This window comes from Anopheles bellator, chromosome 1, assembly GCF_943735745.2.
Source record: "Anopheles bellator chromosome 1, idAnoBellAS_SP24_06.2, whole genome shotgun sequence".
Lineage (NCBI taxonomy): Eukaryota > Metazoa > Arthropoda > Insecta > Diptera > Culicidae > Anopheles > Anopheles bellator.
Window position 1 is genome coordinate 28,383,949 of NC_071285.1, and position 27,236 is coordinate 28,411,184.

At 49.0% G+C, this 27,236-nt stretch overlaps 4 protein-coding genes across 8 annotated transcripts; 3 read left to right on the forward strand and 1 right to left on the reverse strand.

Moving 5' to 3' along the window:
• Positions 1-29: 29 nt before the first annotated feature.
• Positions 30-6,360, forward strand: LOC131205715 (ADP-ribosylation factor 1). Of its 4 annotated transcripts, none has more exons than XM_058197936.1 (5): positions 30-136; positions 3,311-3,992; positions 4,078-4,187; positions 4,250-4,375; positions 4,469-6,360. In XM_058197936.1, exons 2-5 carry the CDS (start codon positions 3,845-3,847, stop codon positions 4,631-4,633), a joined length of 549 nt encoding a protein of 182 aa, XP_058053919.1. In that variant the 5' UTR covers positions 30-136; positions 3,311-3,844; the 3' UTR covers positions 4,634-6,360. The 4 variants fall into 4 exon arrangements, with proteins under 4 accessions (XP_058053919.1, XP_058053918.1, XP_058053920.1 ...); XM_058197935.1 differs by lacking the exon at positions 30-136 and adding an exon at positions 914-1,046; XM_058197937.1 differs by lacking the exon at positions 30-136 and adding an exon at positions 977-1,104.
• A 1,202-nt stretch (positions 6,361-7,562) lies between these two features.
• Positions 7,563-8,570, reverse strand: LOC131216086 (ER membrane protein complex subunit 4). 2 transcript variants are annotated; one of them, XM_058210488.1, is made up of 2 exons: positions 8,405-8,570; positions 7,563-8,308 (listed from the first exon to the last, which is right to left on the reverse strand). In XM_058210488.1, the coding sequence occupies exons 1-2, from the start codon at positions 8,458-8,460 to the stop codon at positions 7,855-7,857; spliced, it is 510 nt and encodes a 169-aa protein (XP_058066471.1). In that variant the 5' UTR covers positions 8,461-8,570; the 3' UTR covers positions 7,563-7,854. The 2 variants fall into 2 exon arrangements, with proteins under 2 accessions (XP_058066471.1, XP_058066470.1); XM_058210487.1 differs by having other exon boundaries at positions 7,563-8,317.
• A 329-nt stretch (positions 8,571-8,899) lies between these two features.
• LOC131216131 (general transcription factor IIH subunit 2) lies at positions 8,900-10,395 on the forward strand. The gene is made up of 2 exons (XM_058210545.1): positions 8,900-9,030; positions 9,106-10,395. Exons 1-2 carry the CDS (start codon positions 8,972-8,974, stop codon positions 10,310-10,312), a joined length of 1,266 nt encoding a protein of 421 aa, XP_058066528.1. The 5' UTR covers positions 8,900-8,971; the 3' UTR covers positions 10,313-10,395.
• An 8,156-nt stretch (positions 10,396-18,551) lies between these two features.
• Positions 18,552-25,508, forward strand: LOC131208410 (cationic amino acid transporter 3). Its single transcript, XM_058201154.1, has 3 exons — positions 18,552-18,582; positions 23,116-24,522; positions 24,591-25,508. Exons 1-3 carry the CDS (start codon positions 18,552-18,554, stop codon positions 25,064-25,066), a joined length of 1,914 nt encoding a protein of 637 aa, XP_058057137.1. The 3' UTR covers positions 25,067-25,508.
• The last annotated feature ends 1,728 nt before the right edge of the window (positions 25,509-27,236 follow it).

Here is a 27,236-nt window from a genome sequence, read left to right on the forward strand (position 1 = left end):
AAATCATTTGGAGATTCGTTCGTCATCCCGCAGTACAGAAGGTTGGCCGCTTAATTTCAGGTTGCACGAGTGCATTAATTGGACGAAGTTTTCGGTTCGGTGTGGGCCGAAGGTGTAGGATTGAGCTGGCTTAAAGGTTTGATTGAGATAAAAACAGCGTTTCTTGTGACGGTGGCATCAGCCGTGTGGCTTTGGCTACGTGGATGCCGTTTTCTCCGAACAGTACTCGGTCGCCAGTGTGTGTCCGTCGGATTATTGTGAAAGCTATAAAGCTGCGTACCGCTTGCGTTTTAAGGATTACTGTCCATCGGACGTTTGGTGTTGTTTGTTTAAATACATAAATTTTCTATTGTGCTGTGCGTGTCAGAAGAGCAGGTGTGGTGATCGGGGCCAACAAAACTCTTCTCTTCAAAACGACAACAAACTCTTCCGAGGTCCAGGTCGCGGTCTGGCCCTGTGAGGGCTGGTTTTTTTTAGCTACCCTGTTTGCAACGCATCTATTCTGTTGCAACGCAAATATTGCAGGTGTGTGGCAAAGTCTCCGATTTGCCACATTGAAACTATCCCTCGCGGCACCTTTCATCATCATGCAATGTGGTGCCGATTTTGGGAGGGATCTGTCGTTCAGTTCTCCGTGAATTGAACCAACATCCCATGCTGTTAAACGAGTGTGCTACGGATTGTGGTCGCCAACTTCATACCCGATTGATGCGGTAATTACTTTGGTCTATTTTGATCTCATCTGAGAGATATTTTAAATCGCATCTGACATGCAATTTTTTCCGCTTCTGCGAAATCCAGTGCCGCCCCATGGCTGTCAAAGTGACGAACTCCGTAGGATAAACACTGGGTCGCCACCGAAGCGTTTCAGCGTTCGTCTGGAAGAGACGTGGCAAATCGGGCCGTGGTGTGCGTGCGTTTTTGAGAGACTTGTGAGTGTTGGAGATTCTCTTTTTCCTCTGCAAAGAAAGTAATTGTGTGGCGAAAAGCGAGCGTGTGGTCGACAGAACGCGAGCGCTGTGGTTTATCCGTGAATAGCTAAGAAAGTACGTGAGTGAAACAATAGAAAATTCTTTGCGCTGCCCGTGGAATCCACTCACTTGGGTAGAAGATATTTAGTTTGGTCCGATCGGTAATGGTTGGGATGGAAAAAGCGAACGTACGCGGACGCGAGAGTGCGAAGGCGAGCCTGGGTCGCCATCTTGGACGGTAGCTGCGGAGCAGTAGAGCTTCTTCTCACGGTTCTTCGTTGTATTCGTTGCCGTTGGTGCTGTCGTCAGCGATTGAGGGAAGGAAATAGATAATGCTCTCCGTGTGCCCTGTGCCATTGGTGCTTCTGTACAGTGTTTCTCGGAGCCTTCGCTAGCCGTTGGGCAGTGAAAACCCGAGTGTGCGTCGGATCAAGTTCGACCAAGTCATCCTCACGATCCAGGTTTTGCCCGAGTGTTTCCTTGTGCCGCTCCAGTCTCTCGCTTCTTGCGTGGTGTGCGCGCTCTATCCAAGAATTGATGATTCAGCCTGGCACAGTAACCCGGTAAAGGCTTACCAGCAGTGACTCTTGGTTGGTGAAAATGATAGATATGTGTTCGCAGTGGTAAATCCTCGTTCCATTGTGATGGAAAAGGTGCGGTCGAGTTCGGAAAAATATGGTAGCTCTCCGATATGCTATAATTGTTAAAAAAATGAAACGCTCTCTTTCACTCGTCGTTGCCGCCTTTGACGTGTTCAAAAATGCTCGCTACGGAAGAGCGAGATGCAAGGCCCATAAAAGGCTAGGCGAGAGAGCAAGGAAGAGAGGGGTCGAAGTATAGTTTCTAAGCTGGAAGAACCAACTCTCTGCCACGCCAGGGCGTACACAGTTGAAAAACGGAACAAGTGCTGCTACGTGTGCTGCCGAAAAATACGAATGCGGGCGAGATAGAGTGGTCAACTGTCTACTAAATCAGTAAACGAGGGTTTTCGAATATAGCCAGCAAAGTAGCCTACTACTTTTCACCGCTATAAGGTTGAACACGTCGGTATATTTCACCACTAGAGTGTTCGACAATCGGAAAAAATATGATCCATTTCTCCGTGGCAGAGGGGATGATCGACGTCCTTATTGGCGTTTTGGATGCGCTGAATCACCAGCAAGCAAATCAGTGGATACTTCCGAGTTCCTCTATGCGCGCACACATACGCACAGAAGCATTGCTCATCGCGAGGGGAGCCAGTACGCCATCAAATTGCACGAAATAGGACTAAGAAAACTAACAAATTGTAGCCAGAGCGTTCTGCGGTTAGCAGCAGCCCCGTCGGCAACAACGACCGAAAAACAGATTAGGTCGGCGAATACAAGCTCCAACCGTGCTCGCTTTATTCTCTTTCTCTCTGTTCTCTCTCTCCCTGTACTACAAAGTTTGAACTTGCGCTTGTGTCCGTCAGCCGGCGACGAAAAGAGCTTCATTATGCTACACGATCGGAGAGAGAGACAGAGGGACCGCGAAGGGCCAAAGCAGAGCAACGGGAAAGACCGTTGGTGGCGGTGGATCGGGTTAGAAGCATCAGTAGGCCGCCGTACAAATACACGAACGCAGGCACGCAAGGTGTACAGTGTGCATGTGTTGGTGGCAGAGCATGAGCATTATGCTCACACAAAACGGCTCCGGCTGCTTTCTCCATTTCCAGTCACCGGTAAAAGTGTTATTTTCGATGGATTGAGTCACGATGATGGCTGGCGCTTGGTTCCGTTTGTGTCGGACGTGTGTGCGTTTTGTAGGAGCAGCGGGCACAGATCAGGCAGTTCTGGCGAATCGATCGATCACCAAAACGCGCAACCAGCAGGGACACGTTGGGAATTAAATTACAACTGACGGACGGGCAGCAGCTTTGGATGATTGGTAAACAACTAAAGCTCAGTCCCAAAAGCCCCATCTGGTTCAATCCAAACCATAAGTAATCGGTCCTTCATTCAGCCCTGATTTAGTGACTGTGTATCGTTTAGTACGATATGATAACGATAAGAGGAGACGAACATTAACGTTTGCCGACATGCCCTAGGCATTCGTCACGTGAACGGGTGATAAGAACGCGCCTGGCGAAGTAATTCCTTTTACTCCTGGGTGCCTAGCACAACATTCAATTGCACCTTCAACCACAGCAATAAGGTTTTAGCAGATGGCGGGAGGAACTCGATAGTTCTTCGAGTCCCATGGGATAAATTTCGTGAAAAATCAAAGTTTCACCTAGCAATTTCACAATTTTTTTAATTTAGTTTTTGTAGTGAACGATCCTCTAATATGCCAACCTTCTTTCGGTTCACCTGTTTCAGAACATTTAGCCACTAGCAACGGGGACCGTAGGTAACCAACAACGCAGCAAGTTCCCCGTAGCTGGGAAGCGAGAGAAGCCGCAAAATCAGGCCGACAGTTAGCGAATCCAGCACACTCCGCCGTAGCGATACTTCTTCCTTGCGATAACCATCACAGACGGCTGCTGATGTCCCCTGTCAGCGCCAAACTGTGAAGTTCGCAAATATATATATTTATATATATATACGTAGTGTATTACTTGTTGCTTGTCTGACGCATTCCATTCCCCTTCACGACGGAACGATATTATTGGTCCGCGTGAAGCTATTCTAGACGTTTAAGAAGTAATCCATATCGTTCGTAAGGAAAAAGATAAGAGTTGCAAAGGCAAAAGTGTGACATTGTGGCGGTGTGTTTATTGGTGTGCTTCGAAAGTAATAGTGACCCCCGCAGAAGAGAACCCGAGTGTGCGGGAAACAACAAAAGAATCGTACCGTGAAAGCAGTTCTTAAGAAAGAGCAAGGGCAAAAGCTAAACAACAATTAAACAACAAAATGGGTAACGTATTCGCTAACCTGTTCAAGGGATTGTTCGGCAAAAAGGAGATGAGAATCCTGATGGTCGGATTGGATGCTGCCGGTAAAACTACGATCCTGTATAAATTAAAATTAGGTGAAATTGTTACAACGATTCCTACTATTGGTACGTACGCACGGGTGAACAGGAGAGAAAGAAATTCGGATTCCTTTTAACGGCAGTTACTTTCTCCCCTACCGTCAAATTGCAGGTTTCAACGTGGAGACTGTAGAATATAAAAACATTAGTTTTACAGTATGGGACGTTGGCGGTCAGGATAAGATCCGGCCCCTGTGGAGGCATTACTTCCAGAACACACAAGTAAGTACAACCGTGCGAAGTCTGGCTAGAAAGCAGCGTTTACACAACACTTCCTCTGGCAGGGACTTATCTTCGTCGTCGATAGTAACGACAGAGAACGTATTGGCGAGGCACGGGAAGAACTGATGCGAATGCTGGCCGAAGATGAGCTCAGAGATGCTGTTCTGCTGATATTTGCCAACAAACAGGCAAGTGTTATTTGCGGTCACCGTTACCGACTCAACTGACGCATCAGTGACGTATAATTAGTAAATTTTAAACGGGCTTGTTCCCCATTTTAGGATCTACCAAACGCAATGAATGCAGCAGAAATCACCGACAAGCTAGGTCTGCACTCGCTAAGAAACCGCAACTGGTACATTCAGGCAACGTGCGCAACGAGCGGCGACGGTCTGTACGAGGGACTCGACTGGCTCTCCAATCAGCTGAAAAATGCCAATCGCTAAAACATCAGCAGCAGCAGCAGTAGGTCATTGCGCATCCTCACCACGGTGGGTCTTGGCCGCCTCAACATCATTGCAAAGAAACAAAAACATCCATATTTTGAGACGGGACTCCGCTGTCGTTCTTTGAGTGGGTAGAGTGGCGCAAATGGGTAGGTGTAAGAGGACAGGAAACAGTGGAATGGAATGGTGCATCATAATCGATCGGCGTGTGTGGGTTGGTTGGTGAATGAAGTAGTAGCTAAGGCATATAGGCGGAAAACACTAGCAGCTATGTTTGCGAATCGCGGTTCTAGAATGTCAGTGTTGCTCTGCTCAGCCAATAATTGGCCGAAAGTATTTCTAGCACGCGCAAAAGACGCTTCTTTGCGCGCTTGGAATCGAAATGGAGGAATAAATAGATTATGCTCAGGAGCAAAGATTGAACACGACCATCATAAAAGGAAAGGACAAGAAGGATTGCGACACCGACGGGGGGTATACACCGAAACACACGGACGGACGTTCACTTTCGTACTTCGGACTGAACAATACAGAGCAAAATACAGTGGGAGGCCAGCAAAACACGTGTTAAAGATAATGATAATAAAGATTAAGCCGCAGGGCAGATGGGAGCAGCAATGGCAAGGACAAACAAAATCATCCACACGGAACACAACCTACCATCAAGATTAAGGCATGTAAAATAGTAGCAGACGAACGAAGAACGCTCTTGGAAAGATGCATGCACATTGTTAGTGGCGCGACACCGGCTTAAGTGCGCCCCTAGAGGCCCGGGCTGGATGACAGGACAAAGAGAGAAACCCGCATCACTGTTATCTAAAGAAGGATGCACCGAGAAGCCTTCCTCGAACGGGCGAGCGATGTAGACGATGTGGTGTGGTATGCGAAAGGACATTAATTTTTGTCTCTAAATGTATATTTATCCTCAAACCTTCGTTTAATTCCGATCTGGGCTCCCCACATACACACAACAAACATCTAGAGCACATCAAAATAAAGTCGCACCCCGCAAAACACTCCCCATTCATCCCCGACGGCGACCGTGCCCAGGGAAACTCCGATGAATAGAACGACAGATAAATAGAGACCTACCATAGCGGAAACATCATGTAATGCAAAACATTAATGTTGTGAACGTGTGTTTCCCTTTTTTAAGCTTTTGTTGCTTCATGTTAGACAGAATCCGAAATGTCCCATGGAAGCAATTGATCATGGCAGTTCTAGCGCTCTAGTTCCACCTTATCATACCCCCTTTCACACACGGTGGTGCACCTTAGCATAATTCCACTTACAGTGTTGCACCATTTATTCCGTTCTTTGCGTGCCCTACGTCCTTTCGACAATATTTGCCGCCCACAAAGAGGACACGTTTGCCTCAGGAGAAGAACGCAACAGCATCTCGAGGCGCGCGATGCAAGTTAACGACAGACGCGACAACACACTTACACGTGACCAAAAACGCAACGTACACGACATGCCAACGGACGAGGACGAGAGCCCCCGGGGGCAGGCAGGCGCAGGAAGTGAGGAAAAATATATATGTATAATTACAGATAACGAGACAAAATGTTAGGTAAACAAAAAACTATAATGAAGGAAAATTGCAAACAGAAATAAACGCCGAACACCTTGAGGCATGAACACAAAGAGGGACACTCGTTTAACCCGTGGATTGCTGCAGATCGCGACCTACACACATTGGAGAGGACGCTCCTCTTTCATAAACACATTCGTTTAACACAGCAAAGATAAAGGATGCATCAGTGATTACCTTCAATACTGTCCAGTCCCAGCCCAGCCACCTTTGGGAGTCTCCGTCGGTCCGCCTCATTCGGATCCGGGAAACATGGCAAATCTTGCGTGTGGGTCGATAAGTAAAGCTTGACGGTTTGGCCTGGTCGTTTTATTTTGCTTTGCATTCAGTTGCGCTCAGTGCTTTCAAATGGGGCCGACAGGGAGATAGACACGAACAATAGCAACAGACAACGGGAACTGGCTGGGCAAAAGGAATCTGATCAAAGTGAGACTAGGTTTCTGCTTCCTCTTTAACTTATTATCATCGTCATCTTCATCAATGGAAGGTACATTATGAGCAGAAATATTCCACAAAATATAAAGAGGGGCATTTGTTTCTTTACATTAATTTACAGTTAGTGCAAAACAGAACAGTTACTAAGAGAAAATTTGAACATTCACATCGCCGGAATCGATTGAAGGGAAGCAGCGTTGAGGAGATGAATAGAACCCGAAATTACGGAGAGAGCTTATCGATTAAAAAACGAAATAATAAAAGGAAGCAAACCGTGTGGACTTTTGTTTCGCAGCTTTGCCGCAAGGTGGAGAAATTTGTCCTTATCCACGTTTTTTGAACTTCATCACAGCACGCAGCCACTTTCCAACGCATCAGCTGCGAGCAAAACAAATGCCAAACAACAAATTTCTCGAAGCAGGCTGTGAGAGTGTGTGTGTCGTTTCGGTTGAGAATTGTTGAGTCGCAACAAATCTGTCAAAGTGGATTCGTTCGGGCTCTCGGATATGTTGAAGTTTTTGGTAAGTTCCAGAAAATAGGGCTCCATTTGTTTGTTTTGATTGTGCAAAATAGAAATATTGGGCCCCTCGGGTTGCGTAACCACCGGTTGAATTTGAGCATATTCGTAAAGTTGCCGTGCGGTAACCTATTTTTAGCTGTGAACGCGCTGTTTTTTTGTGATGACCAGCTGATGCCTGGCTAGGATTGTTGACTAAATTGTCCTTTTTGTGTTTTCTCCCTTCTTTACACAGGTAACCTTCGGAGCTGGTGTTTACACCGGAATTTACATAACGCAAAATTATGAGGTAATTTGTAACGTTCGTTCAGTTGCGCACACGATGCCGATTTATTGGAGTTTTCTTACGACCACAGGTTCCTCGAGTGGACGAACCGGGCAAATTGCTAGAAAAGGCGAAAGAGTTTGCGGATCAGCACAAGAAGCCGTAGAGATCCGGCAGCAACCGCACTACTATTATAATCCATCTACCCCACTATGCGATGAATAAATTGTTTGTCTAATGTAACTTGTTCGTTCGAGCTCAATGTATTAGCCACGCGCCACTTTTGTTTCACCTTTTTTTTATTTTCTTTGACCACACATCACGTGGTACGTTTGGTAGTGGAAAATAAATACAGACATTTCACAAAATGCACTAAAACCGGAATCAAGGTGCGCGCGGTGGTGTGATACTCAGAACAGTGAAATGCCGCCGCCGGAATACTCCAACCGCGCCTGCGGCTCCACGAACGCCAGCCAATCGGAGGCATGCGTTGGCAGAAGTCCCATGCTGTGGCATTTGTAGAGCGCCAGACCAATGTTCACTAGGTTGCCCAGCAAAAAGACCAGTTTCTGCCCGGTGGCCGACACGCCTTCGATCACCTTGAATGTGGAATGTGTGGACAGCATCATCTTCACCGGCCGTATAAACATCATCACCACCATCATGATCGGAAAGATGCTGATCGAGTTGCCGGACATGTACATAATGACCAGATTCATCGGAAACTGCTTGATCGGTCCCAGCGCAATTTCCCACGATTTTTTCAGAATCAGATGGCTCTGGTCAGTGGGATTTGCCACCCTGTTGCTCGCCACTTCTGCCGACGGATTGTAGCCGGGAGGGGCCGGAATCTCCGAGTTGCTGCTCCGGGGCCTACGAAAACCAGGGAACGATATGAGCGCAACCCAAAAATACGCATCATCCACGGGCAGGTGGTTTGGCGAAATCTGCAGCACTTACTTGGTGTTGAAATCCAGGCCCCACTTGAATTTCTTTCCCGCCGTCTTAGAAGCCATCGTTCTTAATGGGCTCTTGGTCAAGCGATTGTCAGCTACCGAACGGCCAGAATTGGTGCAAAAATAACTTTATTTAGCGCTAAGTTGGCCCAGCAATTCTCCACACTCCCGGATCGCTTGATTAGCAGCAAAATACATTTGACAATTGAAATTGAATGAATGACGGACCGTCACGCTGTAACGCAGCAGATTTCTTTTGGCCGTTTTTGTTCAATAGGACCGAATCATTTGGTCGTTCATTTGTAACCATTTAATGCTTGCAATTTTCTTCATCTTAAAGTTACTTTATAAGTCAATATTGGCCAATATTTTCTCAACATGTAACGCTTGCATGATTTGATTTTTTTCCACATCCATTATGCCACTTGGGCCGCTTTCCCGAAGAAACGTCAGTTGAGCTGAGATCAATGTAAACAAAGCTCGAAGTTTAAGCGGCGACCGACCGGTTTCTAATACAACTTTTGTGACCGATCGATCAGGGAACTAGCGTACCTAGCGCAACACACTCATCATGGCCGACGAAGAAGATCCAAAGGAGTACCGGTGGGAAACGGGATACGAGAAAACATGGTGCGTATTTTTCTGCGTCAGCGAAACCGTTCAGTCCGTGCCGCTATAATCGCACCGTAATTCCGCACCAAACAGGGAAGCCATCAAGGAGGACGACGATGGGCTGATCGAAGGATCCGTGACCGACATCATACAGAAGGCGAAACGAAAACGGCAAGCAATGAAACGGGGGTTCAGCAAGCTTGGCATGATGCGCCACTTGTACGTGCTGCTCGATTGCTCGGAAGCGATGACCGTTCCGGATCTGAAGCCAACGCGCTTCATCTGCTCGATCAAGCTGCTGGAACTGTTCATCGAGGAGTTTTTCGACCAGAACCCCATCTCGCAGCTCGGCGTGATCGCGATGAAGGCCAAGCGTGCCGAAAAGATAACGGAACTGAGTGGAACGGCCAAAAAGCACGTGAAAGCGGTACACGCACTGAACACCGGTGTCCAGCTGGTCGGGGAACCATCGCTCCAGAATGGGCTAGAGCTGGCCCTCAAAACCCTACGCCTGGTACCGTCGCACGCTAGCCGAGAAGTGTTGGTCATCATGGGCAGCCTTACGACGTGCGACCCCACCGATGTGCACGTGACGATCGAAACGCTCAAGACGGAAGGTATCCGGTGCTCGGTCGTTTCCCTGTCGGCGGAGATACGGATCTGTAAATTTTTGTGCACCGAAACGGGCGGCACGTACGGTGCGGTGCTGGATGATGCCCACTACAAGGATCAACTGCTGCAGCACATCGATCCACCGCAGGCGGGCAGTCAGCAGGAATTCTCGCTGATCAAAATGGGGTTTCCGCACGGCAAGACGGAAATGGGAAAGGAACCGCCACTCACGATGTGCATGTGCCACATCGACAGTGCGGATGAGCCGGCCAAGCTGACCTCCGGTGGTTACCACTGTCCACAGTGTTACAGCAAGTACTGCGAGCTGCCGGTGGAGTGTGCGGCCTGCGGTCTGACGCTCGCCTCGGCACCGCATTTGGCGCGCAGTTTCCATCATCTCTTCCCTGTGCCACACTTCAACGAATTGACCCTCGAGCAGGCACAGCAACAGGGCCAGCGTGATCATCCGGCCACGAACTGCTACGCCTGCCAAAAGACGTTCCTCGCCGTAACGGACAAAACGGTGTACGAGTGCGGTTCCTGCCAGCAGGTTTTCTGTATCGATTGTGACATTTTCATACACGAAACGCTCCACTCGTGCGTTGGCTGCACGACCATTCCGGCTTCGGCTCAGGCCCTACAGACACGCAAGCCTGTTGCGCCTCCCCACAGCCTATCCATCATCTAGCGCCAGAGCGCATCAGATTGGCCATCGACCCCAGTGCGTGTGGAACAATAAAAAAGCGATGCACACGATCCGCATTCTTGCGATTTTTGTCCGAAGTCACCGAGTGGGGTGGATCGCTGACACCGAGACTTTCATCGATCCTGACGCGCCTGAAGGAGATCCTGAAGAAAAGTGAGGTAAGACTCGTAGCAATGTACGAAAGAATATCAGTTTCCGTCGGAAGCTGCAGGGAAAACATTTGGGAAAACGCTACTCGCCCTTTTCTTTTCGATTGGCAAACAATAATACCGAAATATTGCCAAAAATATTGTTTGATTATTGCGCAATTATTCTATGCAATCTCCGCAATGAAAATTGCATTCAACATTGCACGCAACACGTTCACGTTTTGGGAAACAAATCTTGCATGCAAGTCGCTGGTGCTCCCCAAGTCAAATTTCGGATTTTTCGGGATTCGCATTTTTTCAAGAATTGCTAAATTTTTCCGAAGTTTTTTATTTGCTACCTTCCGTTTCTTTTCAAAACTATTGAACCACCGAACAGTTCGACCCGGATACACTTCCGAAGAGGGGGACTCCCATAGAAAAGTAACACAAAGTGCAGGTAATCCTTAGGGTCACATTTCTCACAATCATTCGAATAATCGTCCCGACACGCGGGTAGCCTTTTAGCATCAATCGTTTTCCTCGTTTCACCAAATAACCGGTTGTTGAATGAATAGCACAAATAATAAATGAAAAAAAACGCCTAAAATAGTTGAGTCTTGTAACTGATCGACGACGGGTCCACCATCCGATGCGCTTCGCCCAACGGCCAGTGGACCAGTTACAAACGTCGCCTGAAATTCCTGGCTGTCTGGCGCTAATTTATCAGCCCGTTTCCCAGCAAAGTATGTTGTTTTATCACTGCTGCTATCATATTTGTAAAAATGCCATCAAGATAATTTATGCACCGGATTGCTCCCGTTGCTTGTCCTTTGTTCTGTCCGACTGCGAGGTGCAGTTTCCGCTCTGAACGCAACTCGTTCGCCACCGTAATTACTGACGACGAAATTTAACCGACAAGACCGGTTCTGTGAAACGATAAGTAACCCCTTCCCGGGAGCGTCAACTTGGCGCATAAATTGCTCCGGCCGGACGGGCGGAGTGTGATTATGAGGTCATTTGACAATTGGCGAGGGTATATTCTTTTCGGGCGTTTAATGAGCAGGGCCATTAAGGTGCCGTACGTCCACGGGCTGTCTTCGAGCGACAAACCTTTTACCGACCCTCGAACGCAACGTCCGGGGTATCGCAAGGCCGACGGAGCGGATATCCGGATGATATCGAACACGTGGAAGGGTGAAAGTGTCGCAACTTTTTATCCTCGTGTGGCGGGATCCCGAGGGATAATGGCGCGATAAGTGACCCCTTTCTCTCGGTGCGTGATAGTTTTAGCTTATTGGCGGAAGGTTTATCATAACCAATAACAAAGACTCCGTTTCGACTAACATAAATCAATCGAAACCAAATGTGTGCCAATAACCGATTGGCAGGTCTGGGCAAATTACTAACCCCGAGTGCCGGTGCGATCCGTCTCCATAAGCGGCCCCGGCAACTATCGTATCGGGCTGCCCGATAGCGAGAGTACTGCGTACAACTACTTCCGACAAGGCCGAGCCGAGCGATTGCCCAATTCTTATTAATCTTGCCCGGTGCTTCGGCATCAATCAAGCGCCTCGATTGGTCCCCCGTCCGCCCGGGGGCTGCTGTTATCCGTGGGTGGACCCCAGATAAAGCCCCGATTGCTTATCGGCTTCAGACGGTGATCAAGCATCTTATCTGGACACCGGACCCGGTGCCAATGTGTGAACGCGTGCGCGTTGCAGGTTTCTCATAAAAATATTCTTTCATAATTTTCAGTGAGCCGAGTGAACCTCCCGCTCAATGGAATGCCTGCATAGCCTTTCTCCTGTTCTGAGCCCTGCCCTGCCCGACCGAGCACCGGAAAACCGCGTCGAAATCTAATCTAAAGGCCCAGAAGTGGGTGACCACGCGCTACCAATATGACGCAGAAGAGCCTGTTTATAGGGCCTGTTGAGCTGCAGCTATCAATGGCTTCACGGACTCAAGTGCGAAATCACCGGATCACATCACAATTTGCTCCTCTGCTGCTTGAGTCGCCCTTCCTATTGCCACCCGAAATGGCCGTTTATGGCGACACACAATTTTAAAGGCCAAACTCAAGTGTGTCGGCGCGATGTCTACACCAGAGATCGCGCGAATGATCGAAACTGCCACACTATGTTGCCGATCGCTCGCGCTGTGCACTTTTTAATGGTCTGCTCCACGCCGTGTATTGTGTGAGCTTTTTCCAGCACGCTCCATTGTGTCGCTCGCGATTGTAAAAGGCCGCTCCGTTCGCTTACTCACTCGGCCCCCCCACAAGCGCTCCGTGCGCGATACTGACCGAAAGATACTGGGAGTCGCTACTGGAGAAAAGAGCACAGTCCTACGCCAGACGCCGACCGGTGCGGTTGTAAAGCCTTCGCCTCGCCAACACGATATCGGACGATCTTCTCACCCGGAGTCCGGAGTGTGGGGACGTTAGTAGTGAGCGAGAAACCCTAGCGTATACTAATCACGCGTAACGCGCGTAACGCTGGTGCTATAATCGTTCGGCGTTTCGTTGCTGCTGGAGTGCCGATCTAGGAAAAGTGTCAAAGTGTGTGTCAAAGTAGTGTCTTGGCAAAGTGGTACCTCCGCAGGATTCAAATAGTGGTCGTTGTCGCCGAACCCCAAAAACACCAACGAGCAGAGCCCGAAACCGAGGTAATGGGACCCCATCGGGTTGAAAACGGTTCAGAGAGAGAGAAGTGGAGTGATCGCGAGGCATCGGCAAGAAAATAATGACCCTTCGCAGGTCGGCAACTGTGCGTTGCCTTGCCTTGATGGTGTACGGTCGGAAGATCACGGTCGTCACGGTGTGTCGTCATCGGGGGGTCCCAGTAAAAGAGAAAGCTCGGTTTAAAGTTGGCAAATTTGGACTATCCCAATGGTTCGGTTCTACGGCCGGCACGACGGACAACCGCTGGCCGCTGGGTTTATGTGACACAAGGCCAGCTGCTCTTCCGGTGGCGGGCCGCTCTCTAGACACGTGATCGGGTGAGCTTTCGCGAGGGCCGACCCGAGGGCAGGTACTTATTACTTATTAGTGTCGCGTCGGACCCTACGGACCGGCGACCGCGAGTGTGTGGTTAGTAACCTTCGAAAACGTGACACTGAACCCTAGTGGACGGACGGCGCCTGGCCCTCACTGCGAGGGTCTTTGATGGCGAAATGATTTGATTAGCCGCACACGTTGGCCCATTCGAAAGGGGGAACTACCGTTTGTGTGTTTTGCTGATGGAGATTTGATTTGAACGTCAGTGGTCAGTGGCGGGCGTAATCACTGAAGAGAGGTTGTCCGGACAGTGCCCTGATCGATGGGTGATTTATCAGTTTGATATGGGGAACCCTCTCCAATCCTGCCTCGATCCAGGGTAACGGACACTTACTAGTGACCGACTGTCGCAATACTGTTATCGATTGGACATCGTTAGTTTGCTGGAAGCCTACCACTCGGCTTATGATTTAGTAATTAATTACTGTGAATTGTAATGACAACGATCATCAATCTCGGGTGGAGCTAGAGGATCGATTGCTGGCGCTACAGAAGAGTGTAGCACTTTTGGCAACGGCTCGCGAACTTTCCAGCACACGGCGGTGGATCCAAACAAACGGAAATAGGTTTTCAACGGCTGAAACCAGTTTCGCGGTCGACAGAGACCAAAACGCACAAAAAAGGGGATGACCGTTGTAATAGGCGGAACAAACTAGAATACTGCATGCGCTGAGCTCAGCCATTTGATGATGTTTTGATGGGCCGCCGAGTGGCAGAACGTGCGCCCACCAAAATAAACCGGACGCGATCGGAGATCGGAGAGGATTGGCGGTTTTGCTTTCAATTCTCACTTTCGAACGCCCGTCCGGTGGGCTGCGGGTCCGGGGTGTTGTTTTGATGTAGCCAATTCTGTGATCACCACGCCACACCACTTTTACGTACGATCACGACCGGAACCCACGAACGTGCCCTCGCGGAGTGCATGCTGCTTGCGCATCTATGAAGCTTGGCGTTTGGCGCGTTGGCGTTGACAGATAAAAAATCCCCCAGAAGAGCGGGATTGTCCGACACGGCGGACGGTGTGAGTCGAATTAACTTCGGTGATGAACGAAATTTTGTAACCTTGTGGAGCTTGCTGCATCGGTAGGCTCGCCGCGTTCCTGGGAAGCCGTGATGAGATCATGTGCTGAAATCCCCCGGCGGTGGATCTTGCTTGCGATGCGAATTCCACGAAGATAATGGACCCATAAGAGATGCGGATTTTAAGAGCCCCAATAAAATGGGCGATGAAGAAAAGGTTGGCTATAATAGTAAAATACTCATCTTCTGATCCGGTACTCGACCGAGGCCGGTCCTTGTTGGAGATCCGATCGCTGTTGCATCGCTATCCCCGCGGTCAGTAACGTCAGTAAAAGGTAATAGCTTCAAATGGTCCCCACATAGTCTTTGTAATGGCTTTTAATTTATGTTCTACCCGAACCGGACATAAAAGAGCGATTGGCAGCGAGGGCATCCGTTTTTTTGCGTTCGATCATTAGCCACAGACCCCGTAAAATGGCGTACCGGATGGGCGCCATCCTCCGTCGTAGGAGGACCTGTCTTCCTTTCCATGCCATCAGCGTTTTATCGTTTCGGTCCATGGGACCGAGGCCAAAGAGAATGGCAAACGTTCGCGGAAACCAATTTCAACCTTCTTCTTCAGCCCCGGCTCCGGCTGTGTGTTTTAGAACTGGAGACCACGGGTAAAACTGGTTGGGGTCTGGAAATCTAAACTAGCTAGACTTTGGGGGGTGGTGCCTCAATAATGCGTAGGGATCAGACAACATCAGGCCGCGGAGAGAACCAGTTTAAACCGGATACGGCCAACGCAAGGCCATCGCTGTCCCAGTCGTTCGCCAAAATTCGATTAGACGAGGCTGACGGAGCTTCTGCTGATCACGCTCCTATTTTATTGCATCCGTAATGAAGTTTTCAAACCAGTAATTTGCATAGGTACTTCGCACGGACACGGTTAACGTTGGGCTCGATGGTGAGTTAAACGGTGCCGCACGTAACCTTAACCAGGTAGCGACGGAAAGATGAGCCACGACTTGTCACGGAGACGAGATAATGAGCACTCCGTAAAAAAAAATATCCAAGACTAAAGTCCTTCAGACAGAGTCCGCTTCGGAGACGAAGCATCGTCCTGCGCATCGTTGAAGTGGTTCCGTCCTGAAGGGGAGAGTTCCGTGCTGTTGACAGCTTTTAAAACGGAAAACAAGTACTGCTAATACGCGATCCATCCACGGTGCAGTTGCTTCGCGTGGACCGAGGTCGGGGTTCTTGGCAACCATTAACCTACTTAAGACCTACCGAAGAGCGTTATTGCACAATGGAGCGGGCGCAGTAAAGGTGCTGCGCCGATAAAAAATGTGTGGCGCGAAATGGTGCTCGCTTCGCATCTTATCACCCGGCCCGGGATAGAACCGGTTGAAGCAAGGTGGTGCTTTGTGTGTAACCCCCAAATTCCGGACCACGCGTGTGTGCACAAGTGGTTCGTAGTCTGTAGGTGAGTTCTCGGGGCGATGCGCTAAACCGAGATGCTCGCTTCTCCAAGCTCTTATCAGATAACGCCCAATCCATCAACACGCGTGGGCGCAGCGTGATCTTACTCCGGGAAAATTAGAATATGCTTGTCCGCGACTCCCGCAACAACCGTGACCCTTTCTCGGTTGTGCCAAAAGGTGGGGGAGTGCTGGCAATTAATCAGTGGAACTTCGGTTGGAAGGTTACTCAAGCTGCGCAAGCTAAATATAGTAGCGGTGGGTATGGAAAATTGAGCATTTGCATAAATAAGCTAAACGTGTGCATCCTCTACAGCTGCCCTCGGATCACTCTGCTGCGGTGGCGTTGTCAGAATGACGGACAATGGCCACCACTCGAGACCTAGGAGCTAGACCTAGTTCACCTAGCCATAGCAGTACCTCTAGAATTCTGGTCGCTAAGCACGATTGGATGCGTAAGCCGTAATCGAGCGATCGTTTATCTCTGGGTTGGTTTGACTTAGGAAACATGTCAAAATGAAGGTATTGTAGTGTACTTTGAGAGAAAAATTTCGTTAATTTATTTTGTCGGTCGTCGGATGTAATCGCGAACTTTTTTTTGGAGTTCTGGAGCCACCTATGCAGCATTCGGCATCACCTTTCCAGTCTTCTTCAACATTCCTTTTGATTATTTCTTAATAATTATCGATTGGGTTCAGGACAATTTTGTGCATTGATATCCTTTGCGATGAAATCCACCTTATTGTAAAAAATACCACAGGGCTACATCCCTGCTGTAGTGGCAGCTTTCCAAATCAGGGCAAACCTTAACCGGACCTTTGTGTGACTTAATAAATGAACTCGCTTTTTGAGGCACTCTTCCATCGTCGTTTTTGTGATGAAAACCTTGGTTTTCCGACTACAGCTGCAAATTACTTGCTATATCATTAGTTTCCGTGCAAATTTGAACTTGGAGGGGCCATTTCCCCCTGTGCCGTGGCGAGATAAAATTTTGGTCCTCGAAGCTATCCGAAATCAATTTTTACGTATGTTTCGTCGTCCATAAGCAAGTATCCTATTTACCTCATCAGAACCTTCTCATACCCTTGATTGACCTCAAAACCTTGATTGACCTCAAAACCTTCCAGTTCAGCTGCCGGTCGTATGTTCCACTATGACTGCTACTCTGAGTCTTTCGATCTACGGTATTGGGTTCCCGGAGACGGTAAAGCACAGCATATACGGGGGGGCTACATGAGGCGTGAAAACTAACGTAAAATTAATTTTTAATGTCAAATCGTTTACGCTTCGTGTTGCAGCAAAAATATGAAAACGAAATTAATTGGATTCTGAATATTTTTTTTCTGTTTTTTTTTCAATTTTGATGCTATACCAGCAAATAAGAACTCAATTTAGCCTCTGTTTGTAAGCAAAGTGTATCTGCGGGGACACACGATGCGTAACGTAACAAGTTTGACGTTAACGATTAATGCCAAACTGCTGCGCTTCTGTCAAAACGTATATGTTTTGGCCGAGGCGTAAACAGTTTGGCATTAATCGTTAACGTCAAACTTGTTACGTTACGCATCGTGTGTCCCCGCAGTATGCAAAAAGTATTTACGCTCGGGTTTACGCCTCGGCCGACCCGTAAACGTTTTGACAGAGGCGCAGCAGTTTGACAGCAGTTAATCTGTAATGTCAAAAACATTACGTTACGCCTCATGTAGCTCCCCAGATACAGTTGATTTTGCGATTTTTGTGTTTTTGAGATTTTTAAAGCAGACCACGTGCGGTTCTCGACGTGATTGTGCAGAATAATTTTTCTTCTTTCGAGTTCCATTAAGCAAAACATTCTATAAACTCCGCGTACCAAGATGAAACTTTCTGCACTGAAAGTCGAATGTTTACTAAAGGCTTAACTGTCAAAGGCGCTGCTAAAAGACATACAACTTTTTCCGATTCTAAGTGGGCCATGCTTTACTAGACTCCACGTGACCATCATTTGGGCGGAGGGGTTTCGCTCTAAGCCCACTCACCTTGACGCTGTGATAGCTCCAGCTCCAGTCCATCCACCGGATCGGTCCATTGGGACCACTTTACCCTCAACAACGGCCACAACTGATAGTTCGCACCCCAGTAGCGCACCGATCGAACTGATGGCGATTGTTTAGGGCTTTGTTGCAGCCACAACAGGTAGCAACAATGTGCTGCCTCTCTAGGTCTGCCTCGCCTACCGAAAAGAATTAAGTGATAATTGGTCCCATCCCGTCATATGGTGGGCTTTCTTGTGGCAGCCGCATACTTTTCAAGCACGTGAGCTTCCCGGTCCCGTTCTCAATTACGTCAGATAAGTGCGCCGCGCGCGCACCCACTTTAAACAATTCGAAAGGCTGGTATGTCCAGGGATTAGTGCAATGGCGGCCATTTATCAGGCCGCGGGCACCGGGAGGAGCAGGGCGATAACCGAAGCGGCACCGAAGCGCGTATCTTAAATGGTCATTGTCAGGTGTAAATTCCATTTAATGCCGGCCCCAGGTAATGGCATTTGCGGTGACGGTGTTCGCGGAAGATGATGGATGGACGAGGGATTACTTGCTATCACGGTGCGTCAGGACGACCAGCCAGCGTTTGGACGATGGCCATCGATCGGGTTGTAATTTATTTGGTGCCGGCTTTATCGTCGTGGCGCATTACGATAGGGTTCCTATTGGGCTGTGCGCTTAATTGTTTAATTAGGGGCTTGCTGATTGTATGTGACAGAGGCGTAGATACGAAAGCGCGGGGAGTTTGTTTGAATGAACTCGGCCAAGCTCGAGAAGGTACTCTGGGAAGGGCCTAACCCACCACAAGAGCTTCGCGCAGTGTTTCGATTTTTAACTGCCGATTACTTGAGTGTCAAACTTCTTTCTGAAAACTGTAAATATTTAGTACAAACTTTGACAATTTCACAATGGGACACTATTTGCGTGAAAGAGTTTTGTCTCATCGGCGATTTCTGCCTTCTCCTAAATAAATTGACCACGAAGCGGTAATTTGAGGTTTGGAAACAAGAAAAAGCCATAGGGGGCAAGATTTGGTCAATACGGTGGCTTTGGCATCATCAGTTTGTAGTTTTTGGCTAAAAATAAAGCACACAAGCAACGATCTTAAACTTCGTATGCACGAAATCTGTTCAAAAAATTTCACGACATTTGGGTTTCATTTTTGGATTTCGCGTTTGTGGCGGATTGCTTCACGCAAATTGCGCCTAACTTGCAAGTAAAATTAGTTATTGACCGTTCTATCTATCGGCAACAACTCATGTGGCACCACGACCCTGTAATTGAAAAGTAAGTGAGACTGTTCACATTCGACACAAACTTTGCTTTTCGATCTTCTCGGCCCTCTGAGAAATTTTTGAACCATCGATAAGCACTGTTTTTGGTCTTAATAGCTTCACCATTAGCCACAGTCAACATTTTGAATGCGTCCGCGCTCTTAATTTCGTTTTCTACACAAAATTTCCAATTTTTCCTTGCCATCCATTTTTTGGAAGAGAAAAAAATCGCCGATGGGCCAAGACACGAGCACAGTAAAACAGCTGTCAAAGTGATAATTTAAAATGGCCGAACTTTTCACCATAAATCACTGACATGTGTAGCAATCTAACGCAATGAAATAATCGAAAATCGAATTAAGCATTTTTTTCAAATCACAAATTTCCGTATACCTTATTGTCACAATGTACCTACACGTCGTGTAAGAGAAGCCAATGCACTCGCAACGAGTGCCTGTTTGGTGCGGATTTTGGTCTGAAGGCCAATCATCGACCCATTTTTCTTCGATGATGAATAAGAAACCGCTCGTAACGAGAAATATTGGCTGGTTGGTTCTTGCGTGAAATTGAAACTGAAATCTTGGGGACAACATCTTCGCAATCCCAACACCAGATGGACCACAGAGTCCAATTGATTCTCCAGAAACGGTCCGTCCGGTTGGTCCAATGTTGATCACCTTGTCCCCAGCAGATCGCATTTCGTCCCCTGGATGGCCGGCTGTAAATCGGCGGACGGAAGGCTTTCACTCAATCGAACCTTGGAAACCGTCGGTCGTTAACTTTCGGACCCCAGCCCCAGAAGTCGTAACTGCAATCCGTCTCACGGGGATGGCATGTGGGCGTACAAATCACATGGCCGATCTTCAGAGGCCGAGTCAGCGACACAGTGGCCCAGTCAAGGTAAACGGCGCGGCACCGCGAAAGAGTGAAGCAAAACAAAGATGATAGCCGGCGGAGTGGTGTCAGGGCGCGGAGTTTGTGGGTCGAATGATAGCAGAGCGGCGACACTTCACAAACCACCACCACCCCACCCCACCGTATGCGGTCGGTTGAAGATCAAGAGTAGGGCCTTCCGAACGGCGGCAGTTCATTGGCCGTCCTTGCTGGCGGCTCAAGAGTCTCGAAGACACACGTTTCTTCACCCGTTGTTCCGAAGGTTGTCACACTTTTACCAGGATTAGCGCGGGGCGATTGCGACACGCAAATCGCCCGTTGAGTTGGGATTCGGATTCCTATTGGCGTCGGTGCATTAGTTGGTCACGGCTGGTCAGTGTTTAATGCATTCGACAAGATCTCCACGATCGGGCGTACCGTAGCGAGTGTTGCGCAATGCAATTAAAGGCATACAAGACTAGGGCTTCGGAGGCTGACAAGTAGCGATGATTGCAGTCGAACGCGTGTCCATGCATGATCTCCGTGTTGCTTCATCGGGGGCCATCAAAACTAACGTTCCTCGATCGTCCGTTGATCATTTGGAGGCTCACAAAATGTAAACAAATTTGACAGCTTAAGCGACACTTTGCCAGTACCGTAAGACACGTAATGCGCGTTGTGTAAGATCGCTGGGTTAGCGGCTCATTAGGAGTGCCGTTTGTGGGCATGGCCATGTGATACACACCAGGCGCTGCGGTAGCAAATTGGGAGCCGAAGTAAGCCTCAATGGACGTCGATTATTGAAGTAGTTCAAGCTGAGCTGAGTGCTCGAAGTGCCACGGGTAATCCCAGTCTGGTAGTCTGTGAATCAACGGAGCAAACAGTTACTGATCTTGGCGCATAATCTTCGGTTCGTTTCAGCTCCATTGTCGGCTTTTTGTTTGCCACCTAACCACGGTGCTAATCAGTCAGTTGTTGTAGTCAGTCATTATATCCTATTTGCGGGGTAATCAGTTGTGAATGAGCCCGCCCCTATTTGCACTTCGGATTAGTATCTCGGTGCAGGAGATAGACCTGATCTGGTACAAACCCGATTATTGTTGTAGAACCTTATTTCAGAGGTTTTTGGGAGCTTTCGGTCTCAGGTTCACGCGAGCGACGATTGAGGAACAGTAGCTTCCTGGTTCCTGGTCCGTCTCCTACCGCTGTTGCCACTCGCTTGTTCCATTGTTCATGAGTTGTCCAGTGTCCTTGAAAGTGAATGGGTCTGAAAAAGACTTGAAAATCAGCTGCACCTTGTTTATTGCTAGTTGATCGTTGCCTTGGATTGATCGATCCGCTTCCGATTGGTATCGGAGTGACTTCGGAACGATTTTCCAAGGTTGAACTCACATAGAACTCTAGTGTTTTCTTCTGAGTTTAGAGACGTAGACTGTACTGGGGAGGTTTTTACTTTTTTGAGCCATGGCACAATCTAAGTGCTAGACCTCAAGTAATATTCAGAGTCAAAAAGTTTCGGAATGTTATTAAAACGTGTATGAGGACGTTTCCAATGAACCTCGAACCTCGTATTTTTCAGTAAGGCAGGTCTTGGTTGTTGGGACAACAAGGTCAACCATTCACTCTCCGGCGCGTTGTCCCGTGTTGTGGTCCTGAGACCTTCTGAAGCGCTTGTGCTTCAGCCACACAGCTTCAATTAGAATGAGTTGACAAAATATTCGCTCTATGCTCGGCCAGCACACTCCTAGCTAGTTTGACTCCAAAGCCGGTCTCGTTGTATGTTGTATCGATCGGTTCGCACGGTTGAGCTAGATATCCCCACTGCTGCTGTTGAAGGTCACTGCTACTGCTGCTGCCGTACGGGCCCGCTCTCGCCATCCGCCTGCCGTTACTAATCGAGGCTGGTCGTCAAACGAGTTACAGACTGTGTCATTACAATGCGCGTCGCACTGCAGCGAAAGGAAACCTACCAACCACCGACATCCGACATCCGACGTCTAACCGGTCCGACCAGCTAGGTCGCTTGCCTTCGGGCTTCCGCCCCCGTGTGCGTTTTTAATGGAAACCAGTGCACTTTGTGGGAGATTTTCCCAAATTTGCATCCGCGCGAGATTTTACGCTTTCGCTAACAAGCCACCGGTTAATCGCCGGGCTGGCGACGATGCGTAGCGAAAGGTGTTCGAAGTGTTTGGGACGTAACATCACGATGCGCAAGAGAGGCGCGAAGATTTGCGAACGCGTTACGCCATCGTCTCATTGTGCACCATTTAGTAGTAAAATTAAATGGCTAATCCGAGCGTAGCCACCAGATTATGTGGCGTAGAGTCCGCGTCAGGGCCCGTGAAGAACATATTAGGTAGTCCAAAAAGAAATGCATTACTTTTGCGTGAACTACCACACTGTACTGAAAGTACTTTCAATTGCCTGGCTTTCGTCAAATATGCACCGTTTTGTTGAAAAAAAAAAGAATTTGTTGGCCTTTTTAAAAGAACCTTTATAATGCTTCTCGTGTAGAAATGGTCAGTGTTTTTTCATGCAATCCATTTTCACAATCCGATTTTGATCTCAATTTTTGACAGAAGGGATTTGAATTTAGTATTTGGCTACACGGAAGCAATTCAGAAAAAAACGGTTCCTTTCAAGTTCCACCATACTAGGTAGAACTTTCCACCGGGTAAGATGCTTCACCACGTTTAGACTGCGATCATTTTCAGACAGTTTAAGAAATCCGTTTCCTAATCCGTTTAAGAAATAGGTCTATTTTTTAAGTGTAAAGTATCAGCTTTAAAACTAGTCTGATTTTGAAACTATACGATCGATACTTGGATAATAATGGATTTCATTTTTGACTAGCTTATAGTAAAATTAAATGCTTAATCCGAGCGTAGTCACCGTTCGAATTATGCGGTTTGAATATATTATCATCCGATTAGTTTCGCTTTCGCCCACAGGCTCAGTCATGCGCATGGAAGGTGCGGTCCGACGGTTCTGGACGGCGGTGACGCGGAAGAAACAGAACGACGACGATGGCAACGAGTCGAAGCTGGCCCGCGTCCTAACGCTCCTCGATTTGACCGGGCTCGGCGTCGGTAGCACCCTTGGGCTCGGCGTGTACGTGTTGGCCGGATCGGTGGCACGCGAACAGGCTGGCCCGGCCGTGGTCGTCTCGTTCCTGGTGGCCGCCGTTGCATCGGCCATCGCTGCGCTTTGCTATGCCGAGTTTGCAGCCCGCGTCCCGAAAGCTGGCTCAGCGTACGTATACAGCTACGTCAGCATTGGCGAGTTCACCGCGTTCACGATCGGCTGGAATCTGATCCTGGAGTACGTGATCGGTACGTCGAGTGTGGCGCGTGGTATGAGCGGTTACATTGACTCGCTCGTGGACAACAAGATCAGCACCGCGATGCGCGACGCGATGCCGATGAACGTCGACTTCCTGTCGGATTATCCGGACTTTTTCTCGTTCATCGTCGTACTGATCCTGGCCGGACTGCTGGCGTACGGTGTGAAGGAATCGACGCTCATGAACAACATCTTCACCGGCGTCAACCTGATCGTGATCGGTGTGGTGCTGGTGGCGGGTGGCATGAACTGCGATCCGGACAACTGGTCCATCCCTCAGGAGAGCATCCCGCCCGGGTACAACGGTGGTGCCGGTGGGTTTGCTCCATTCGGGTTCGCCGGCATTATGGCCGGGGCGGCCAAGTGTTTCTACGGGTTCGTCGGGTTCGACTGTATCGCCACGACGGGCGAGGAAGCGCAGGATCCGGAGCGCAATATCCCGCTCGCCATCGTCATTTCGCTGATCATCATCTTCCTGGCGTACTTTGGGATTTCGACCGTGCTGACGATGGCGCTCCCATACTACCTGCAGGATCCGGAGGCTCCGTTTCCGCATCTGTTCGAGTCACTCGGCTGGATCGCGATCAAGTGGATCGTCTCGATTGGTGCGATCTTCGCCCTCTGCACCAGCCTGCTCGGTGCGATGTTCCCGTTGCCGCGTGTCCTGTACGCCATGTCGTCGGATGGGATCATCTACAAGAAGCTACAGACGGTCCACCCGAAAACGCAGACCCCGGTGCTGGCGACGATGCTGTCCGGGCTGCTGGCAGCCATAATGGCGGCCCTGTTTAACCTCCAGCAGTTGATCGATATGATGTCGATCGGAACGCTGCTCGCATACACGATCGTCGCCGTCAGTGTGCTGGTGTTACGGTACCAAGCGGAAGAGCTGCTCGGTACGTCGGACGTCAGCGTGACGGTTCCGGAGGTCCTGCGGCAACTCGTGAACGGAGCGCGCCTTAAGGCACCGACCCAGTTGTCGTCCGCCATCGTGAAGGTCGGGGTCTGTGTGTTCGGTAAGTTACCCGGGGGGTTCTCCCAAGCGATACCGAAGGTCACACTAATTCGTCCCATCGTTTTACAGCTGCGTTCGTGTGCGGGGCGTGCGGAATTCTGGTGCCGGCCGAAGACTATATCAACACCGACTATCCGGGTGTAATCGCCGGCCTGGCAATCCTGGTGGCGATCCTGCTGACACTGTTCGTCATCATACTGCTGCAGCCGACCGACAAGCGGAAGTTGACTTTTAAGGTCCCGCTAGTGCCACTGCTGCCCCTGGTCAGCGTGTTCTTCAACCTGTACCTGATGTTCCAGCTCGACTCCGGCACCTGGATCCGGTTCAGTGTGTGGATCGTGGTCGGGTACTTTATCTACTTCACGTACGGCATCCGCCACTCGGTCGAGGGTGAACGGTTGCTGACCCGGTCCGAGCTGGCCGCTGCCCGGTCGGTGGCCAACGCGAACGGCAACGGTGGCATCGACAACACGGGGTACGATGGGGACGAGAAGAGTGCCTCCAAGCTCCCGGCCGCCACGTACACGATAACGCAGGACTCCTAGAGCCCCGATCTGTCTCTCTCGCTCCCTGCCGCTCTCTCTCTGGCTACGCCATGTGGCCATGTAGAGGGAAGCCAGTATTAGTCTCCAGCATCACCGCTTAGGGTTAAGAACAGTAACCGGAACAAGCGCAAAGGGAAGAATCGAGACCGACCCAGACCCAGCTGGGTCGCGGCAGGACCACCACTTACAGTGATTGTGATAATTATTGCATATTAGTGTGTATAAGGTTTACTTACTTACTAGAGATACTGCTTCATGCGGGGCCCCGTAAGCGGGTCCGCCTAATAATGGGGTGCGCCGATCCCCTCCAGACCCCCTTTCGAGCTTATCGTTCCACCCACCAACGGACCAATCCACGGCGATTGTTCCCCTTTTTAATCCCCTCACCGGAGACGATAACGACGATTGTGACAAAAACATGAACATGGCCAATAAATCAATCAAAAGCGGGGGTCCCCTCAATCGCTGTAATCAGTTTCGACGTTCGACCGGGCGTCGGTTTTGTGGCGCGAAGTGCGAAAGATAATGCTTGGCCAACCGTTGGTCTTCGCATTGTTTCGCTCGGTCTCTGGTACAATGGACGCGCGGATTGCGTGCTGAAGTAATTCATCAAACAGGAAACAGACAACCGACCGAACCACCCGCGGGTTTCGGACGGGAAGAATTGACGTGCCCGTCATGGGCACGTGGTACCTTGCGAAATCATTTAGCTAACGATGACGGAGGCAATTGTTCACCAGATAAACTATTGTTGTGCTGATGCTGCTCCTGAGAAGATGCCGTAAGACTTGGCGCCGTAATTCCGTCCGACGGCTATCTCTGGAGTATCCCTTGTAGGTTCGATTCGAGCCAGGTCCGAAAGCTTGTTGATGCGCTCCATCAACGCTCCAGTTGACACCGAACATTCATTGAGAAATAGACAAAGGGTTTGGTCTATTTTGGCAGCGATCCTCTAGCTTCTGATCATCACGTTTATCTTCACACGACTCAACCAAGTTTCGCTATCATAAATGCTGATGCTGATTCGTATTCACGACATTTTCTCTTAAGTCGTCGGTAGAATATTCTTTATTTCCGCTGGAATTGGAAAAAAATCTGCCCCCGAAAGAAATGGGAGAAAGGAACGTAAGTTAAGGCTCGTAGCAATGCACGATGGAAAATCAGTTTCCATCGGAAGCTTTAAGGAAAACATTTGGAGAAAAGCTTCTTTCGTTTTTTCTTGACATGACGCAGCGGTTGTCGTATGCTGCGCCACTTCTTAGCCATTCCAGTATCTTACGCGGTTGCCGTAACACGTGTGGTCATTTTTTTTTAAATTGGACAAATGCGCTCGATAAATTCGTTAGAACTTCACCGTCGCGGCCAGACGCCCTATAAAATTCGATTTTCTGGAACCGTATGTTATAAACACTAAAGTGGACAGGAGCGTTTAGTCTGGTCACTAATCTCGACGGAGAGCAAAGAGGATAGGCAGATCTCTTTCTAATCAGGGGAACTTGGTCTACCGCCGCGATACAACCTGGTGCCCTATTGAAAATGATGCTGCTACCGGCCTCTTTCGAGTAGATTATACGGCGATCGCACCTGGTCCTGCTCGCAGCTGTTGATCCAAAATTGTCGGAAAATGCCTGAAAAATCAATTGAAAACACACTTTATACATACGAATTAAGCGATCTACGGATGATCTCTGACAAACCCCCATGAGACTGGCGGACAACTGGCCCTGGAAAGTATTTCTAAGCCTTCTAGAACTATAAAGCATCTCGGTTTGAGTTTTTATGATTGCATCGATACAAGAATTATCGGTTTAATGGGTTGGGGGATGAAGGCACTCGATCGCAAGCGTTGGAGAGAATCTCAAGTAAGAACGCTGTAGTGTCGGATAATGTAGAAAAAGATGAGGGTTAACGTTTCATTCTTCATCACCATTTGAACTACGTGCTAACAAATAATTTATAATTCAAACTGGTTAACCGTTCGGCTGCGTGTGCGCCTACCGTTAGGCAACGCGCCAAGCTCGCCAACTTCCGTTTGCGATGTAATCATCGCAAAAAAAGGGATTGGACGTCATTACTGAGAATCCCGTCCCCAGCGTCATTGTGTCCGTTGGTCCGATAAATAATTTCTTGCCAACCACTCGCGCCGCCAAAGTGTACGTGCCAGGTAGAT